This window comes from Leptodactylus fuscus, chromosome 3 (genome assembly GCF_031893055.1).
Source record: "Leptodactylus fuscus isolate aLepFus1 chromosome 3, aLepFus1.hap2, whole genome shotgun sequence".
NCBI classification, from domain to species: Eukaryota; Metazoa; Chordata; class Amphibia; order Anura; family Leptodactylidae; genus Leptodactylus; species Leptodactylus fuscus.
Genome location: NC_134267.1, coordinates 34,056,165 through 34,077,026, shown reverse-complemented (window position 1 = coordinate 34,077,026; position 20,862 = coordinate 34,056,165). Strand labels below are relative to the sequence as shown.

Sequence of the window (20,862 nt, the reverse complement as noted above, 5' to 3'; positions counted from 1 at the left end):
CCTAGCTAGTACCCCATTCTGCCTTGACTTCGAAAAAGCTGTGTGAAGAAGAGTGTATTTTACTTTTAGAAGAGACTTACCGTATATACTCAAGTATAAGCCAACCTGAATATAAGCAGACCCCCCTAATTTTACCACAAAAAAACTGGGAAAACTTATTGACTCGGGTATAAGCCGAGGGGTGGAATGCAGCAGCTACTGGAAAATTTCAAAAATTAAAATGGTCGGAGTTTTTGGGTGCAGTAGTTGCTGGGTGCTGGGGAAGGGGAGGGGGTGTTTTGGTTGTCTGTCTGCCCCTTCCCTGAGCTTGAGGACTGTTTTTTTTTTTGCCTACTTGGAATTCAGTCTGGCTGAATATAGGAGATCTGCAGTGCTCCTATTAACCCCTTCCCGATGGAACAGGAGCACTGCAGATCCCCTATATTCAGTAGACCGGGCACTGTCAGACACAGGGATACCTAATGTGTATGTGTGTCACAGTCATTTTCTACTTTTATATGTATTCTAGGGAAAGGAGGGATTTAGAACTTATTTTATTTTTTTAAAGCTTCAAATTTTTTTTCACTATTTTATGGAATATTCTATACATTACTATTGCAGCTGGTCATTTATTTTGCTTGACTCGAGTATAAGCCGAGGGGGGCTTTTTCAGCACAAAAACTGTGCTGAAAAACTAGGCTTATACTCGAGTATATACAGTACTTCAGTCTTGTACTATTCTTCCCTTGGTCCATTACCTAACATGTTATATTACTACTCGTCTAATACATGGATCTACAATTTCGCAAATCTACTTGCATGACGGCAGTAATAATAGATGTTTCTAGCTTATCATCAAAATTTCTTAAAGCTCTCTTATAAGGCTGAGGACAGGTGGTGGAGATATGGCCATACAAAAGATAACCATGACTCATTAGCATAACACAATGACATTTTCATCATAATCTAATTCCACGAGACTATGTTGGACATCAGTCGAAACTTTATGGTTACCCCAAAGTTCACAATGAGTGTACAACACATACTTAAAATACCTTGTCCCTACTTTTTAGTATTAAGGGCGTGGATCCTCCAATTTCTCTTAATTTCTGTATGCCATCTGTTCTAGGCACACTGTGCTTTGGTAGTCTGAGACACTCGCCACTTCTTTCTGCTAGTCCATCCAAGAGCAGAAGAGGAGTGGGGAGTGTCTCAGACTACCAAAGTCCAGTCTAGAGCAGTTGGAGATGATGGCGACCATTTTATAGAAATGAAATGGCACTGCTCAAGAAAGATGAAAAAGAAGGTGTTCAGGTACTTGTAGTACCTTACGTATTCATTCTTGTGAGTTGGAAGGTTACTTAAAGGTCCATATAGGGGGATATAGACATTGCAATGACACTTGGATATCCAACAGGCTCCTTTGTGCTATGAACAAGGAGTACAGATAAAACATGTCTCTTATGGAAATTTATGTTATTGTACAAAAAGAGCCGTGACTCCATAAAAAAAAGAGTATTCCATTTTTATGTGTTTATAAATATGAAGCAGCGTGGGGCCAGCATCTCGCTCAGGCGACTTTACTTTTGTAGCTCACGAATTGTAGTCTTTCGCTTTCTTCAAATTAAAAGCAATAAATAGAATTGCAATGGATTTTTGTAAATTATTCTTGTCCTTTGTAATATTTAACTATATCACGTTCCATATATACACTCCAATGTCACTATTTCAGGCATATAATATTCCATTTGGCAGCAATGGGACTCTCTCGAATCCCCCCACCACAAGCTTGTCACACACAGAATAATCTTAGGTAGCACAGCTGTTCTTTTCCTGGTCACTGAGTCTTCCTATGATTTGCACTTATAGATCACAGTAGGAAGTACTTTATTCCGTATTATCTCTAACCATATCTACTCTCATATCTACGCTCCTTTTTTTTGCTCTTTTAGATATACGCTGCTTTATTGCACCGAATTGTGTTTGTATATCATATAGCAATGACGTTAAGGACCAGATCATGGGAAAATGCATTCATACAGCGGGTAGATGATGGCGCCTGACTACTTAATATCTACTCTGTATGTAGATATGAGACAGCACTTTCTCTGAACTGCAGAAGGGGACACATGAACCTTTTGCCCTGCAATCCTGTATAACCCTGCACACGTGTGTCTATGTGGGCAAAACTGCACATAAGCATGATGTATAACAATCCCCACATACACGGATGTGTGCAAGAGCCTCCTGTATGCAATCTACTTTGAGTCAAAGTAACAAAAAGGCCCCAGACAGGGAGAGGAGTAGGGTCTGGGTGTTTGTGTGCTGCATGTGTGTGCTATGTGTGTATATATGTGTGCTGTATGTGAGTGCTGTGTGTATATATAAGGGTCTGGGGTTGCTAGGTGGGGTGGCATAGACACACAAATCCAGATTATTTGTCCAAAGATGATAGACAGTACAGCAACAAAAGAAAACAATACAAAAATAAATGCCTGCCCGGCTAGGCTCTAACTGAACATAGAATAGGTTACCTCACCTATAATATCAGAATCAATAGCAAGTTGAATCATTCAGGACACAGCTCCAATAGTGTGACCTTCCTGCTGGCTCTCCAGCCAGTCTCCGTCCAAGGTCTTGCTGCTGGAGCTGACCTCTTAGGCCTCCTTAATGAGGACAACTCACAGCAGCTGACACGCTGCAGAAATTGCCAGCCAAAATGTGCAGACTGGAAAGGGGTGGAATGACAGGTCCCACTGCCCAGTGGTGTAACCACCGGAGTAGCAGGGGTAGCGGCTGCCACAGGGCCCTCGACATTAGGGGCCTGGAGACAGCCGCTACCACTGCGATTTTTTTCCCCTTTAGGTAACGGGCCCTATTTACTTACCGATCCTGGCAATGGTCAGGATCGGTAAGTGACGCTACGGCCCCACAGACATCATTATTATACTCAGGAGTCTTTTCAGACCCCCAAGTATAATGATCGGAGGTCCAGGAAAGGTAGCAGAACATAAAAAAACATGTTACTTACCTTTCCATGCTCCGGGCAGGTTCGGGCCTACTTCTGGACGCTCCCTGATGTCACAAGACCCGAGACGCAAGGCCCAGTCATGTGATGTCCTGGACGTCATTAAAGAAAGTCGACGCCACCGAGGATGGCAGGGGAGCCGGAGATAGATAAGTAACAGTGTTTTTTTTAATGTTTTTATTCCCCCAGGTCTCCGATTATTATACTCTGGGGTCTGTTGATGGGTGTCCATTATGGGGCATAATACTGTGTTCAGGGGCCACTATGGGGCACAACACTGTGTACAGGGACCACTATGGGGCAACCACTATGGGGCATAATAGAGTGCGCAGGTCGGGGTCTTCAGCGGACATCGGTCGGGGGGGGCATGTCCAAATTTTGCAACGGTGCCCCGACGATCCTAGTTACGCCACTGCCAACCCACCTGCCATTCCTAAAAATCCAGCCCAATACTGAGCAACTGACAAAACAAACTCATTCCTGAACTTTTCTCCATGATCTGACCAGCCATCGGCTTACAATATATATATATATATATATATATATGTATATATACAGTATATATATATATATATATATATATGTATGTGTGTGTGCTGTAAGTGTATATATGTGTTGTGTACAGTATAGTGAGTCTTTGCCCTATATTATAACATTTAAAGTATATACAAAACGTACTGTATGTATATATTTATGGACAGCTTACATGTGTGTGGTCTGTATACTCTATGTACTGTATATATGTATGGACGGACGGTGTACATGTGTGTAGTCTGTATACTCTATGTATATATGTATGGACGGTGTACATGTGTGTGGTCTGTATACTCTATGTATATATGTATGTATGGACGGTGTACATGTGTGTGGTCTGTATACTGTATGTATATATCTATGGACAGTGTACAGTATATGTGTGGTGTGTATACTATATGTATACATGTATGGACAGTTTACATGTTTGTGGTCTGTATACTTGGCAAATCTATATATACAGACTCTAATACAATATATGAAGAAAACATGGACCACATATACAGAAGAGTCATAGACGTCTGTGCATCCACTGCTTGTCATCTCCAGTTTTTAGTATGTGCTAGCTCTGCCCTAAACTATCCGGAATATACATTTTTCATTATAACATACATGGAAATAGATGACTTTTCAGTCATTGGCAGCATTAGATTATCCTCCCAAATCCAAGTAATTCAGCCAAGTGCATTGCAAGCATTTATTTGTCTGGAGAAAACAAAATTCACACATTTGCCTTGTTACGTTACCCAGAGGCGACGCTTCCTGTCCGCACCCGATAAACTACAAAACCTTATTATTTGCCTCTTGTGATAGTCTTAGTTACGCTCAATACCTGAACTTGTCTGAACTCTTTAAATATCGTCAGACGTCTTGTCTCCCCTTGTGTTAGTTGCATAGTCAATCTCCGAATTGTGATTAATTTGCTTTAATTTATATCTTAAGTTTGTATCTTGTTTAATGTCATTGTATTTGTTATTTGTGTATAGAGATGAGTGAATTTCCTAAAATTCAGATCCCAATCGATGCAATCGAAATTGCCCCATTTCCCTGAAAAGTCATGCATGGCATCATAATAACTATTTCTAACCCCTTTCAAGCTTTTAACACCAAGACAGCATGAGTAACGTGAAATTTACAGCAACGTGCACAGTCCAGTCCTATTAATGTGACCACCGCCTACTTTTGACATCAACGTTAAATAACCAATGGCAGAAGGCACGTGTCATCATCCATCTGGGTGCACTCATCATTGTGGAAGGCACAATGGATCAACACAAATATGCATCTATCCTTGCAGACCATGTTCAGCCCTACATGTGAATTGTTTTTCCTCAGGATGATGGAATCTACCAGCAGGACAATGCGACGTGTCATAAAGCTTGCAGTGTACATGCGTGGTTTGAGGAGCACCAGGTTGAGTTTACCGTACTCCCTTGGCCAGCAAATTCTCCGGACTTGAACCCAATCGAGAATCTGTGGGACCAGCTCGATCAGGTTGTTCGCGCCATGGATGTTCAACCTCGTAACCTAGCGCAGCTGGACACGGCACTGGAGTTGGAATGGCTCAACATCCCAGTGAACATCATCACAACATCCCCTCTCTTCCTGCACGTCTCGTAGCGGTCCGCTCTGCCAAAGGTGGTTATTCTGGATGTTGACAGGTGGTCACATTAATGTGACTGGACTGTGTATAAGGCTATTTTTAAATGGACAGGTAAAAGGATGACAGTCAGTGGTAACAAACAGCGTGTTTTAAAACTCATTGAATTATTAGAGCACCCCTGAGCACTACCACAATTATAGGGGCCACATGTGACTGGGCCCAGAAGCCATGGGGGTCATCAGGCTTTCTAAACCCAGTGACCGACGCTCTTTAAGTCCAAGTTGCATTGTTACTAACAGTCCGTTTTATAAACTACCAAGACGCAGACTTTCCATGGCACATGCATTTTTCAACTCAGCAATAAAAGATATTTATAGTCTGTATCACTCAAGTTTATTTTATTACAAGGGAAATCTGAAATTTTACACTTTTGCTTTGTATTGGCCCTGGGCTTTGAATAACATGAGACTGTGGTTAAAACAATAGGTCATGCTTTGGATTGTATCACTAATGGCTTTAGGGGGAGATATGTCTAAATACATTTTACGACAATGGTAGTAGTTGGATGTTACAGCCTCAGAACGCCAGGAATTGCTTCAGCATTCTCCTTAGAATGAACCCTATAACGTGTGATATACTATTCAAAACGCCAACGTTAAAGAAGGAAATTGAGAAGACAACGTAAGCCAAGTAGATCACACTTGCTGTCACTTAACATGGTCGTAAGAGGCTTTCCCCAATTCTGTGAAAAATTCTACTCTTTAAAGAGGATTGGACTGTATTTACATCAATTAAATTTAAGAATTTAGAAGTAAATAATGGAAATGTATTACTGTATACACAGTCAGTTTACTGGTGGAAATACATTGAAAAATTTAGGGTTTAAGCCAAACACCATAGGGGAAATTCATGAAGTTCCCATGGCTGGGTTCACACTACCGCCGGATTGCCAGTGGTCAGCTTTAAAACTCAATGATTTGAATGGGTTTTTCAAGGTGTCCGTATGCGGCCTCTCCACCTGGTAACCATTTTTTTTTTATACGGGCACAAAGTCCTGCATATTGCAAAATATTTTGGGGGGCAGATGCTGTGGGCATTTACATGCACACATCAGAAGATGCAATGGCTTTTACAAGCATTCACAACTGATCCCTTATGGTGGTGTAGCACCTAGTTTGGAAAGTGATGGGACTGTGTTTCTTTTTCAGAAAGTGAGTTGTCCATTGGGTAAGCGATGATCGAAAGTTGAGAAATTGGACCAGAAGCAGACAGTATTAAGAAATGTCATGGCATCGTGTTCTGGGCACTGGAAAAAAAATATTTAGTTAGCAGGCAGAGTGGCCTTCTATCACTTCAGAACCTGTCCCGGAGGATCTGAATTTCAATGAAATGTCAAAAAAAAAATTGTCAATTTGCCAAGAACTATAGAAATGTGAACTTAACAGAAAAAAAACAGCAGAATTCAGTGTGGCATGCCATCAACACCAGTCCAAGAGTAGAAGGTTTTTTTTTTTTACTTTTTATCAACATTTTTCTGTTTTTAATATTAGTTATCATGTAGTTATGGTGCCCTGTGTCAGGGCTCCTAGGAATCTTTCTACAATACAGGCATGCAGCTTTGAAAAGTCCCAAAGTACGGATCTCACACTCCGAAGACTTCCATAGTTATATGGTGAGTTACAATCAAAACGCTATTTTTGTTCAAGAAATAGTATTACTGTGATTATTGTTCCAGTGACCAGTGAAACTGGAATATTTCAGGATGTTGCGAATACAAAAACTACCAAATTAACATTTTTTTCTCCACTAAAGATTCTACTTTAAAATTTGCAATCTTTATAAAAAATTGGGTCTACCAGAGAGTGTTCCTACAGGGAAATCTCATAGAATTCCCGAGCACGTTCTTAGGCTTTTACCATTTATAAAACAACTTAGCACATTGTTAAATAAACATGTCAGCTTTCTGAAAGTCCATCATATTTTACCTCCTTCTTCTAGAAAGCTTCACAATAGGAGCTGAAGTGCAGAGCCCCATGAAGAAAAGAGCAAATTCTGACATTTTTTTAACCAGGTGTTTATAAGATCTTTGGCAAGCTGACGATTCAGGGGTTATGGACGCCAACTCAATACACGGCCAACGTGCAAAGGAGAGTAAAACAAAGCATTGAGGACGTATTCACACAAAGGGAAATAACATATTAATAGAAACGTGTGTTTTCAAGCTCCATTAGAAGTCAATTGGGGTGATTTTAACAGCCATCAAAACAGAATGGCACTTGAGTGTTGTTCAATAAAAAATGGAAAAATGGATATGGAATGGATGCCAAATGGATGGACATTCTCTTGCAATATCGTGTGTTTGCACACACTGATGCTGGCATCAACTCCTTACAATCAGTTTTTATGAAGAGGTAAGTAGAAGTCTAGACAGAGGGGTAGCTGTGGATATAGAGGTTTTAGACGCTGCAAACGTGTTTGACACTATCTCTCTCTGGGCGTTGGGTGGCCAGTGCAGGGGTAAAGGTGATGAAAAATCAGTAGAAAGATGGATTAACCAGAGATGGAAACCAAATAGAAAGATATTGAGTCTAAGCAGGAGAGGATGAGGTTGTGGACTGGCATTTTTGTAATCTCAGGTTTGAGGAAAGAGCAGTGTTACGTTCGGGTCTATGCCCAGACCCAGAATCTGGACTGCAGACTGCACCGCTAAGGGAACAGGGGAAGGAGACTTTCCCTGACACTACGGTGGCTAGCTAGGCCCTGCCTGCGGGTGGTGGTCAGCTGTTCCCAAGCTAGCCTTGGCCCCGACAACTCCTGGCTCTCTAACATGAAGGCCTAGCTAGATAGGGCGAGAGCTACAAGAGAGCTAGGGACTGGGGATACTAAGGTGGTCACCCCTACAGAAACCAAGGTGCAGCTGCAGACAAAACAAACAGGATGGGATGTGCTGGGCAACAGACCCGCAGCACAACACAATACGCAACAAGAGAATGAGGAGAGGGACAGTGGAGAGGTGAGGAGAGGGTTAACACAGGCCTGGGGCAAAACAAACTGGAACCCAAACCTCACAAATAACCAGATAGTGCCAGGCAAACAGAACTGAAGGACAGGGCAGAGTGGAAGTGTGGAGGGACAAACCAGACTCACACACAAGGCAACACTCACACCACTTCCTAGTCAGTTGTAAATCCACAAAACACTCCTCCTCCCAGAGCCACGAATTCCAGTTGATAACAACAAAAAACGGCAACTAGTGAAGCCGGCCCTCCTCCTAATAAAGGCCCCAGAATCGTCCCATAGGAAAATGGTAACAACCAACACCTGAGGTTCGATCCAAAAACCCTCAAGTAAATTCTGAAGGCCAATACTCAATGCCCAAACAGATGGCCCAATGGTAAGGAAACCACCAGAAGACCCCAGACCACCGGATCCAAACCCCACCAGAAAAACACACAATTTTTATACAAGTCATCAGGTCCTGACAAGCAGATTCGATAAAAGGTGTTGAAGCTACCCTAACGCAGCGGGCTTGTGGCAACAACTGGAGTCATTGACATTGACTGACAAGCCAGGTACGGGCTGAGCGAAGTGGAAGAAAGATTGAGTTGGAGCAAAAGGGAGAAGAAAAAGGAGGCAATAACTTGTAGACACTGTGGAAGGCTGGAGAGCAGAGAGGTAATGTCTGGACCAGCAAGACATATGTGAGGGTAACCAGTTATAAATGATGCAATGTTCAGTGCTGGGCCTCAGTTAGTCGACTTATTTCTTAATGATATAAAGATAGGAATAATAGCTCTGTCTTTGTTTTTGCAGATGGTATTATGCTACCATGGAAGATGTACATAGGTTACAAGCAGACTCACAGAGTTTTTGGACATCCACTTGGCAATGTACGTCCAATGTGGATAAAAGTAGAGTTATGTAAAGTTATGTATCTAGGTGAAAGTGATCCGTATTGAGAATTGGCGTAAATGCTGGTAGATACTACAGAAATTCTGGGCGCATGGATGATGGGGGAAAGTGTATAATTCCCAATGAGGCTCAGTTTCATCACAAATTACTCCCTCTCTCCACTGTCATCATGGCTGACATAAGATACACCAGTCTCCATGAATCTCCCTTAATGTGCAGTTTCTGCTTTCTCCTTGAACAAACAGTAACTATTCACGTTGTATCTTACATCTCATCACAACAAGCGATTCAGCACTTCATTGTTTCACTAGTAATTGTACTAACAATACAATACATAACCACACGATCAATACTAGGACAAGTGTGTGTTGACAAGCTAGAAACATTAACATATACGATGTAATTTTCACTTTGTCCTTCCGTTGAGGACAGAATGTGGTACGGTATTATATAGTCTACAACTGCAACTGTCATTGAGTATTGGTCTATTTCTGAAGAAGTTGTCTGCGCCTCTATTCAAAACTGGCTGACCTGCTCATCATTGTCTGGTTCGCTCGGTCACATTTGTCTTTCCTGTAGCCATTGTTTTCTTGGTAATCTTAGGCTTTCCCTGGCATCTAGTTTGTCTCATTCTAGCTCCCTGCTCTCCACACCATCTCATTTGGCTTTGGTTCCCATTTGACTACAGATGTGTCCACCGTTAACTTAGCTCGGATTTGGTTTTGAACTAATTTTTCATTAAACCAATTCACAGCAATACCATGACAAGCTATCAAAACAAGACAGGATGCAATACGCAGAAGAACCATTATGTGGCCGCACATTTAGGATAGACATCACATGACACAGTATCGCAAAATCTTCTCAAGCTGATCTTTTTAAGGCACATGTACATGTGTTTGGAACCCGCCCCTTACCTTTGGGTCACTCCACCCTATCCCTCATCTGCTAATCACAGCACAGGTAATTTACCTATGAGATCAGGAGAGGAGTGAATAATGGAGCGACCCAGGAGTCGAAACTAGCCCATGACTCCTGGATTCACGCTGAAGAATTTGCAAGGTAAGTTTAAATCCCTGGACAACCACTTTAATCCATACACTACCCCAATGAACCATCAATGTAGAAACAAGGAGGGCAATAAAAACAGACATACTTTAAGCACTCTTAGGCTTATTCATAGATATGTTCTATACAGTAAGTACAGCTGAACATGGTATAGCAGTTTCTCCAGGGTCAAGATGTAGATTGTTTCAGAATATGTTTTTCTTTTTGTGTTAACCTTGTGGTAACACTATATCTATCTGTGAAGGTTGCCCATGATACTATAGATGTCACTGCCATCCTTTCCTCAATTCTAGAAACATACCCCGGACCAATGCTAAGAGAACGTACAGGACTGCTAATTACATACCTGGCTGATTATTCATTATTCATTACTCATAGACTTATATTTATATTATGTGTAGAAGATAAATTATTATAGAGGCAAACTCATTTTTGCAGGGAAATTTTTCAAGTCACATTGTAGCAAATTTGTATTCCCAAAATTTAGACTAGGTAGTCCAAAAATGAACCAACTTTGTCAACACGGCTCATGCTGGATAATCAATTTGGTGCAACTTTACAAAATGTTGGTGCAACAAGGCCATTCACTCCACTCCTTCTGAATAGGATGCACTGCCTTGTTAAGTAAAACGCAAAAAATATCCAAATCAAGTTTTTTCGGTGCAAGTTAAGAGAAAATGCTGGTGCAGTTATAGCAGCTAAGTACATCTCACCATTGTCTTTTTGAAAGAAAGAAATTACAATGTAACATTGCCTTCATCATATTTTCACCACTTCCACTAACTCCAACTTTTTGCTCCTTCCACTGACTCTGGAGCAGTTGAAATTTTTCTATAGCTCCTACTACTCCTGAGCAATCAGTGCTGGTAATTTCAGCACTCGATATGCTAAATTGTCTTTCTATTGTCAGGCGAGTGACCCTGAGCTGAAGCAGAGAGCCATCCACATGACAGTAGAGAACCTAAATAACATAATGGATGCTGAAACTAACAGAAATTATTGTTCAAGAATCTTTTTTGGGCAGGAGAAATTGTGTAAACATCACTGCTGGTGGCTGTAATAAAAAAAAAAATAGCGATACCTCCATCTCTGACACTAACCAGGTCCCTGACTGTCTTTACTTCCTATGAATGAAAAAAAGGCAATGGTGCCGCACACTCACAAATTTAGAAAGTGTGGTGCAGACGTCAAAGGGTCCTTCGACCCCACAATCAGATTAATCAAAAAATGTTGTCACACACACAGGTTTTGTTGCCAAAAAGGGAAATAAATGTATTTACAACACCGTGTACATCATTTGTTGTGCCTTTGGACATAGGGATCGCAGTAATATGAAAAAGACTAATAGATCACAATAGTTGACGTTTCGGTCGTGTAGACCTTCATCTGAACTGATCTATAGTGTGAATACAAGGCCTGGGACGCATCCTACATGCCTTGTATTCACACTATAGATCAGTTCAGATGAAGGTCTACACGACCGAAACGTCAACTATTGTGATCTATTAGTCTTTTTCATATTACTGCAACCCCTATGTCCAAAGGCACAACAAATGATGTACACGGTGTTGTAAATAAATTTATTTCCCTTTTTGGCAACAAAACCTGTGTGTGCGACAACATTTTTTGATTAATCTGTCTTTACTTCCTAGTCACAGGGAATGACTTAAACTAGCCCAAGTCCATCATCCCTTATGGCATATTCATTTTTAACTCATTATTATCAATTTAAAAAAAAAAATCCCAAAAAATCTTCATTGGTATGGTCATCCATATAATGAAAAACAAAAACAAAAACCCAGCAGAATACAACACACTGGCCTCAAAACAAAGACTTGTGTCAGCCAAGCCTGCCAATTTTTTGCAAAATGGCCAATGATCTAATGTTTAGTAGGTGTTTTACATGTCTGATCCTTTGTTCTCAAGGGAGATAGGTCATTTACCAGACGTGCCTGGCTGGCCTACTCTACTCCCTCCATTGAGAGCACATACATGGTTGGCCAAACCAAGTGGGCCTGTGCACGTGGGGTTGGAAGGTATATTGTTGGCTGACCATGGTTAGTCTGTTGCAATATCTTTTGATCTTGGTGCACATCTGTTTGCGGTGAACATTTGTATGCATGTATGTATTTAGAGCCGGCCCTAGGCAATATAAATATATGCATAATCCAAGGAGACAATTTTTATTTTCCCCTGTAGTCATTGGTAAGAAGAAGTGCAGGGAAAGTACTGTATCCATCATGTGAACTGACAGTAAAGTAAATGTAGTCGAGCTTCAAGGTGAATGGCCATAGCAGAGAAAATCTTGCAAACATAATAAATGGAAAATGATAGCTTCTCCTTCAGCGCATATTTACAACATAATATGCAAACTTTACAATATACGGTTAATGTTCTGGAAAGGCTGAGTATAAAAGCGGAGCCTTATTTTAACTTCTGGTTTTATTCGCAGGATACAAATCCAGTTTTTGCTTTTGGTGCATGCTGTGTGCAAGGGATTGTAGAGAACCTCTCATGTGTAGAATTATATATATTTCTCATAGTCACAGAAAACAACCCATTCATCTAAGGTTTTCCAGCAACAAAAAATATATTTTTATTGTTTATAAATTGGAAAAATATTAAAAATGTATACATTTATTGCATTGCAGGCAGTAATACGTTTAGGAGGGAGTCTGTCACCCAAACCCATCACATCAACCCAACCCCACAGATAGGTAGGTGAGGGTCTCCAGAAGCCAACACATCAACCCAGCACAACAGATAGATAGCTTAGTGTCATCCAAACCCAGAACATCAACCCAGCCCCACAAATACATAGGTTAGTGTCACCTTAATCAAACGGTGTTTTCCCCTTGTGAATCTCTATCTCCATTACCAAGATATTGCCCTTTTGTCAATGTGCAAGTTAAATTCTTGGAGCAATGTGGGTGTTGCCACTTACCTCTATTTGGAGTAATGGCCAAGTCACTGGATTCTCCCAAGAGCTAATTTGCATGTTGATAAAAACAGCAATATGTCAGCAACGCAGGCAGTAATTCACAAGGGGAAACATTGTTTCATTCTGGTGACACTAACCTATCTATTTGCTGCAGTGCTGGCTTGAAATGCTTGGCTCTGGTGACACTAACATATCTATCTATAGGGCTGGGGTGATATGCTGGTTCTGGTGACACTAACATATCTGCAAGGCTGGAGTGATATGCTGGTTCTGGTGACACTAACATATCTATCTATAGGGCTGGGGTGATATGCTGGTTCTGGTGACACTAACATATCTATCTATAGGGCTGGGGTGATATGCTGGTTCTGGTGACACTAACATATCTATCTATAGGGCTGGGGTGATATGCTGGTTCTGGTGACACTAACCTATCTGCAAGGCTGGAGTGATATGCTGGTTCTGGTGACACTAACATATCTATCTATAGGGCTGGGGTGATATGCTGGTTCTGGTGACACTAACCTATCTATCTATAGGGCTGGGGTGATATGCTGGTTCTGGTGACACTAACCTATCTGCAAGGCTGGAGTGATATGCTGGGTCTGGTGATACTAACCTATCTATCTGCAGGGCTGGGGTGATATGCTGGTTCTGGTGACAATAACCTATCTATCTGCAGGGGCCACACGGTGGCTCAGTGGTTAGTACTGCAGCCTTGCAGTGCTGGAGTTCTGGTGTTCAAATCCCAGCAAGGGCAAAAAACCATCTGCAAGGAGTTTGTATGTTCTCCCCGTGTTTGCATGGATTTCCATCCCATATTCCAAAAAGACATACTGATAGGGAAAAAATGTACATTGTGAGCTCTATGTGGGGCTAACAATCTACATTTAAAAATAAATAAATAACCTATCTGCAGTGCTGGGGTGATATTCTGGTACTGGTGAAACTCACCTATCCATCTGCAGGGCTGGGGTGATATGCTGGTTCTGATGACACTAACCTATCTATCTGCAGGGCTGGGATGATATGCTGGGTCTGGTGACACTAACCTATCTATCTGCAGGGCTAACTTGAAAATCTCGATTCTGGTAACAGTTTGCCATTCAGGCTAAGGTCCCATGTTGTAATCCACAGCTGAAAAAGACCCTGCAGAAAAAAATGCAGCAAAAACGCGTTTTACATTGTGGTTTTTCATCTTTTATTAAATCTATAGGGGAAGTGCTCACATTTCTGCAGTTAAAAATGATATGCTATATTTTTCAAAAATACTTACACATTAACCAGAATCTCATTCACTTTGCTGGTACTGTAAAATGCAGCGTTTTATTTATTTAGGGTTTTTTTTTTTTTTTTTAGGGGGGGGAGGGTAGTTAATTCTTTCCGCAGCATCCAAAAATGTTATGTTTCTGCAATGTGGACCCTCACCCTAAAGTTAATGCCCATAGGATCCATCAGTATTTGTTAGGATCCATTCAGAAGTGTGTTAATCATTAGAGATGAGCGAGTACTGTTGGGATCAGCCGATCCGAATAGCACGCTCGCATAGAAATGAATGGACGTAGCCGGCACGCAGGGGGTTAAGCGGCCGGCCGCCGTCAAAGCGGAAGTACCAGGTGCATCCATTCATTTCTATGGAGCGTGCTGTTCGGATCGGCTGATCCCAACAGTACTCGCTCATCTCTAGTAATCATATCTGCCACAGCACCATTATGAGCAGAATGCATACAGTACAACTAGTATGAACAGGGCTTTATTATACCCAAAATTTTTAGAGTTGAAATACTGTATACTTCAACAGTTTTAACTTTTTCCTTTCTACTGCTTATTAGACTTCTTTATTTGATATCTGGTCACAGACACAGTTCAATCCTTAAGACATTGCAAAAAAAAAACAAAAAAACTCTAACCTCACAAAATCAAAATAAGCTTGGAATCACACATGCCATGGTTGTAGCAGTTCTTGTTGCAGTTTATGATGCAGTTTAATCTTCCTGCTGTATTCACTTCAAAAATGGACTAATCCTTTGTTCACATCTGCGTTCGGTATTCCGTTCGGGGACTCCGCATGGGGACCCCCCTGAACGGAATACCGAACGCAATTGCAAGCGCCGTGCAGTGAAAGTACATGCACGCCATAGACTATCATGGGGTCCGTGTGCTTGCCGCACACTGCCCGCACGAGTCATGCGGGCAGGAAAGTAGATTGTGACTAGAGATGAGCGTGTTCTATTCGAAACTCCCATTTCGAATAGCACACACCCATAGGAATGAATGGAATGCAGCCGGCATGCAGGGGGTTAATCGGCTGGCCACCGGCAAAGTCTGCGTGTCGGCAGCTTCCATTCATTCCTATGGGTGTGTGCCATTCAAAACGGGAGTACTCGCTCATCTCTAATTGTGACCTACTTTCCTGCCCACATGATCCCTGTGGAGATCTTGTGGCCAGCACACGGACCCCATTATAGTCTATGGGGTCCGTGTGCTTTCACTACACAGCGCTTGCAGTTGTGTTCGGTATTCCGTTCAGGGGGGTCCTCATGCGGACTCTTCCGGACAGAATACCAACACAGACGTGAACGAGGGCTTAGGCCTTATTCACATGTTTTTGTAATGGCTGTCACATGAGAATTGATTCCAATGTGTCTATTCACATGTCCGTATTTTTACTGACCGCTTTATCTATGTCCATTTAGAACACAATGGACCTATTCTTAACATGTGTAATGGATTATGTTACATCTGTTAAAAATGGATCAGTGGATGAGTCAAAATAGAAAAAAAAACACTAAAACGTATCTGATTTTTTCCACTTACAATTAAAAATTGATGCAAAATGGATAATACTCAGCCATCAAAAACAGAACAGAAACGATACAAAACGTCCATTAAAAACAAACGTGTATGTCTGCTTTTAACAACCATCAAAAATGTCACTGTTGTGTGAATGAGGCCTAAGGCCAAGGCAATACCTTGCGGTAAAGCCGAATTTTTTATTGCATATTTTACGCTATTTTTTTAATAGTGAATTTAGCAGAAGGGAGAAGTATCGGCTTCCTCTATATTTCCTAATCCTGGTAAATGAACGCTTTGGCTATAACATCTGCAGAACGTTTCCACAATGTGTGGCCCCAAGCTGAGTCTGGAATCACCCATGCATTTTTGTATGTAGTTTTTGACACAGTTGCACAAATATTCTGGTGTAATTTGCGGAAAAAATGTTTAAAAAAGTATTTTATAGACTTTTTAACAGTTTCTGCACCTAATCTGACAGGCGACTAGGGTTTGGTGAAAAGAGGTAGAGCCTAAAAAGTGCACCAGAATTTTGGAACATTTTATATTAAGTGGTTTCTGTTCAGTTTCCAACCAAAAAGGGTAAAAAATGCGAAGAAAAAAAAAGCGCTGCTTGCAGTATTTTTCTGTCCGAATTTTTGTGGAGAGGGGAACGTAATCCCCGTACGGAGCGGCAAGCACAGATGTGAACCAATCCTAACCTAATACAACATGATGCTAAAAATGGGCAAAAATTCAACACTGAAAATATTTTGCTTATTTTTCGGGCCAATATAAAAGGTTCACCATTAGTTGGAAATGATTTCTTTGTGAAGGTTCAGTTGCCTGCTATGTGTTTACTGCTGCTTGAACATTACTATAATGCGCTATCATGTCGACTTATAACATAGAGATGTAGTGCCGGCATGATACCCTATTAGCATGCCATGGCTCTGTACACTGCCTACATAGTACACCGCTCTATGCCATTATTATAACACACCTATGGTGTATTCTTAGAGCACCATTCATACACTTGCAATGTCATATTGCAATATTAGATATGACATGCTTTGTAAATAGCATTGACAGGCCATATATAGTTAGCTTGATTCTGTATTAGTTAGAGCTCGGACGAGCAGGAGTTTTGTTTTGCTTTTGGCCTGATATTAAGGCTGTATTTTGTATTGCTTATTTATTTTGCTGGGTTTTTTTTTCTAAATAAACCCGTTTGCACCAGATTTTGTGTCCCTGTCTTTGAATGGTTGGGTCCGCACCATTGCTGCTGCCATATATATATATATATATATATATATAATTTTATAATATGAGACAGATTTGATTGTCATTGCCAAGTACAAACAGCTGAGATTTCTTGCTACATTTCTCTCAAGACTTGTAACTGTAGCAACCTATTGCCAGAGCTTAGAAGCAACACTCTAAGGGTGCATTCACACTGAGTAAACGCTAGCTTATTCTGAACGTAAAACACGTTCAGAATAAGCGGCGTCTAAAGCAGCTCCATTCATTTCTATGGGAGCAGGGATACGAGCGCTCCCCATAGAAATGAATGGGCTGCTTCTTTCACTCCGTGCAGTCCCATTGAAGTGAATGGGGAGTGCCGGCGTGTACGCTCCGGCATGAGCAGAGCTTGCCGTATATGCCGGCACTCCCCATTCACTTCAATGGGACTGCACGGAGTGAAAGAAGCAGCCCATTCATTTCTATGGGGAGCGCTCGTATCCCCGCTCCCATAGAAATGAATGGAGCTGCTTTAGACGCCGCTTATTCTGAACGTGTTTTACGTTCAGAATAAGCTAGCGTTTACTCAGTGTGAATTCACCCTAATGCTTGTATATAACGGCAGACAGTGGTAATATAGTGCTGTAAAGTTGGCACTATTGGATATATAAGGATGTATCACTAAACATACAACTTCATAAAATATCCCATCTCTAAAGCATTAATAGTATTGTATTTTCCTGAGGACATATTCCAGAAAACATTGCTGGTGTCTGTAGGACATAAATAATGTAGTCTACAGAAGATGATGTAAGGCCTGCATAGTAGAAAATAAATACAGCTGAAAATAGGGAACCTGCGTGTGTGCCTAGACAAAGACATCCATTATGACCATCTACATTGTCTTCCTGTCCATGGGGTTTATTTTACTGACTCAATTCAGTAAATAAATATTAACATGAATAGAGGAAAGAAACCCGAGACTGATTTCATAGCTTTAAAGAGACTGATGGGGAAACCCAAGTTCCTGAAAAAGACAGTAAGATGCAATAAAATAGGGATCCAAAAGTCATTTATTCTACATTTCTACTGTTACCAGTAACGGATCAGCAGAAGTTATTATAGGCTCTATACAATAGATAGGAAACAAAGTAGTATCTGCTGGCTGATAACAGAATGCAATGTTATTAGATGTGTAGAGCTAAAAATAGCAATTACAACTATATTCATTTTGTTCATAGTTTTGCTTAGATTCAACTTAAATTCTATCTATCTATATTATAATACTGTGTACTGTAGATAGGGAGATAGATGGATAGATAGATAGATAGATAGATAGATAGATAGATAGATAGATAGATAGGAGATAGAGATAGATATAGATATGATGTTATATATACATTTTATAATTTTCCAATGTTATATAACATTTTGTATTTATTATTAGTATTATTTTTATATATTAGAACTCAAAAGCAAAGCTATATACATCAACTGTTATAATATATATATATATATACATATATATATATATATATACATACATATACACACACACTACACATATATATGTGTATATATATGTGTGTGTGTGTGTGTGTGTGTGTGTGTGTGTGTGTGTGTGTGTGTGTGTGTGTGTGTGTGTGTGTGTATTTAATATATTGTGTTTAAGCTTGTACTTTTCTATTTCTCTGTCCTCTGGTGCTTTCCATGTACATCTCTGATAGGTCACCATGTTACTATAGGTATTACATTACACAGCTTTATATTACAGTAAATATCTGTATACTCCATCTACATACAATTCTCTAGTGTCCTCATCAAATGCTTTTAGAATAAAAATACTAGAAAAATGAGAATTGTATAAAGAACAGCAACAACGATAGGCAAGAAGTAAATAAATATAATATGTGTTCCACGTACACTTAAGGCAATCCAGTTTGGCAAGAAGCCCCATGTATGATATTCTCCTAAAGCTGCCTGAATTGTGATTTTACCCATTTATCCCTCTGCCAATGAGCAGTCCTGGCAAACTCTTGCCATCAGTTTTCCCATAACAGTGGCAAAGAGGCGAAGGATTATCCAAAATATATACACATCTCTGTCCAACAACCGACATGTATCCTAATCCTTTGGACGCTATGATTGAATGTGGCTTATTGAAGGTCAAAGCGTCTAATAAACTGTATTGTCAATACCAAGGAAAAGAGAGATTAATGGCAGGGAAGATGCTATGACCTTAAGTACTACAGCCACAGATAAGATCTGGCAACTACAGTGTGAATATCATGGGAGTTGTAGTCCAGTGGTAGTAACATGAGCATGTCAGTAGTATATAGAGAAAGTAGTTCCTATACTATAAGTCACACTATAGGTTATAACAAGGCCCTATTTGTTACCATTTCCTGGGAATTGCTCTACATTGTGCAGATTCCAACACTCAGCACTAGTCTATATTATACAGGAATGATTGTAATGAAGCAGTTAGTATGAGTATATACAATCAATGTGTAAATGATAGACATGCTACAATGTAATATGCACATATATACATATGACATATATATATATATATATATATATATATATATAATATTAATAATAAAAATGAATAAATACAGAAATATTTTTACTTTTAATACCTATTTATATTGCCTCTTTTTCCAGACTCTGCTATTTTACACCCCATACTCAATGCCAGCACCTCTCCCGACGTCTGTACAGACTCAGAGGTTATTAGGTAAGTACCCTGTACCATTTACAGTGGGCTTTGCTATGGAGTTTCTGTGTCAATTGCAAACATACACATTTCAGTCTTCTTTGGAAAGACAACCCAATGTGATCTGAACTTTACATTGTCTTAAGAGTGACCACAATAAGGTTGACATTCCATATCCACATGACACAAAGAGTCTGCTTTGTCTTCTCCATAGCAATGAAGTTGCTCAGATCTTATTTCTTTAAGGAAAGCTGTTCAATTATTCCATACACTGCATTTCTGCAAGAGCAGCATCACAGTAACTGTACAGTACATGCAGAACATTATGTAAAGGGAAAGAGAAGACATTACCTTTCTGGCCCCACCAAAGCCATATTCCTTAGCAAGTTGTTTAGCTTCTTGCTCTCCTCCTTCATGTAAGTCCACTAAAAAATGTCCAGTGAGAACAGGTCTGTTCTCAGCAGATGCAGAGATACTAGCACACAGCAAAGCCATGCCAGTGATCACACACTCTACCACAAAGCCTTCCCTCATCTTCCTGACTTACTGGAGAAATTCTATGGAAAGCTTGCAAGTCTGCAAAGAGAGGAAGAAATGCTGAAGCTGTGAAATTAAAGGGGCAGCCTATATGTCTTATCCTACTGCATCTCTCCTTGCAGCATGCTAACTCTGCTCCTGAGGATGCTTAGCTGTGTGTGTGTGTATGTGAGTCTACTTCTGATGCCAAATCTGCATCTCAGCTCCTCCTCATCTATAATTCATTAGAGGCTCAAAGCCAGTACCAAAGTAGGTCACGTGGAAAGGACTCCCAACCAATGGCTGGATCCTGGAGGAGAGAGGGAGCCAAGATAAGCAATGCACTCCCCCTTTGTCAAGGGCTGCTCATTAGTGCCTAGCCACTGGCTTCCTGATTCAGCACCCTGGAGAATTCCTCCATGTCTTCAGCTGCTCCACAACTGTCAAAAAAAGGAGATGCTCAGTCAGGGGAAACCCACAAGGGATGAGAACTCTTATTAAAACTGATGTCATCTTGTACACCTACATATGGGGAGATCCTAAATTGT

At 40.6% G+C, this 20,862-nt stretch overlaps 1 protein-coding gene across 1 annotated transcript in view; it reads right to left on the bottom strand.

The window, feature by feature from the left end:
- Positions 1–20,538, bottom strand: part of PCSK2 (proprotein convertase subtilisin/kexin type 2) — a 123,983-nt gene extending 103,445 nt beyond the window's left edge. The window contains exon 1 of the mRNA XM_075267381.1: positions 20,150–20,538. Coding sequence (XP_075123482.1) covers positions 20,150–20,332 — 183 coding nt within the window. The 5' untranslated portion in view covers positions 20,333–20,538. The remainder of the gene's footprint in view (positions 1–20,149) is intronic.
- Positions 20,539–20,862: the final 324 nt, after the last annotated feature.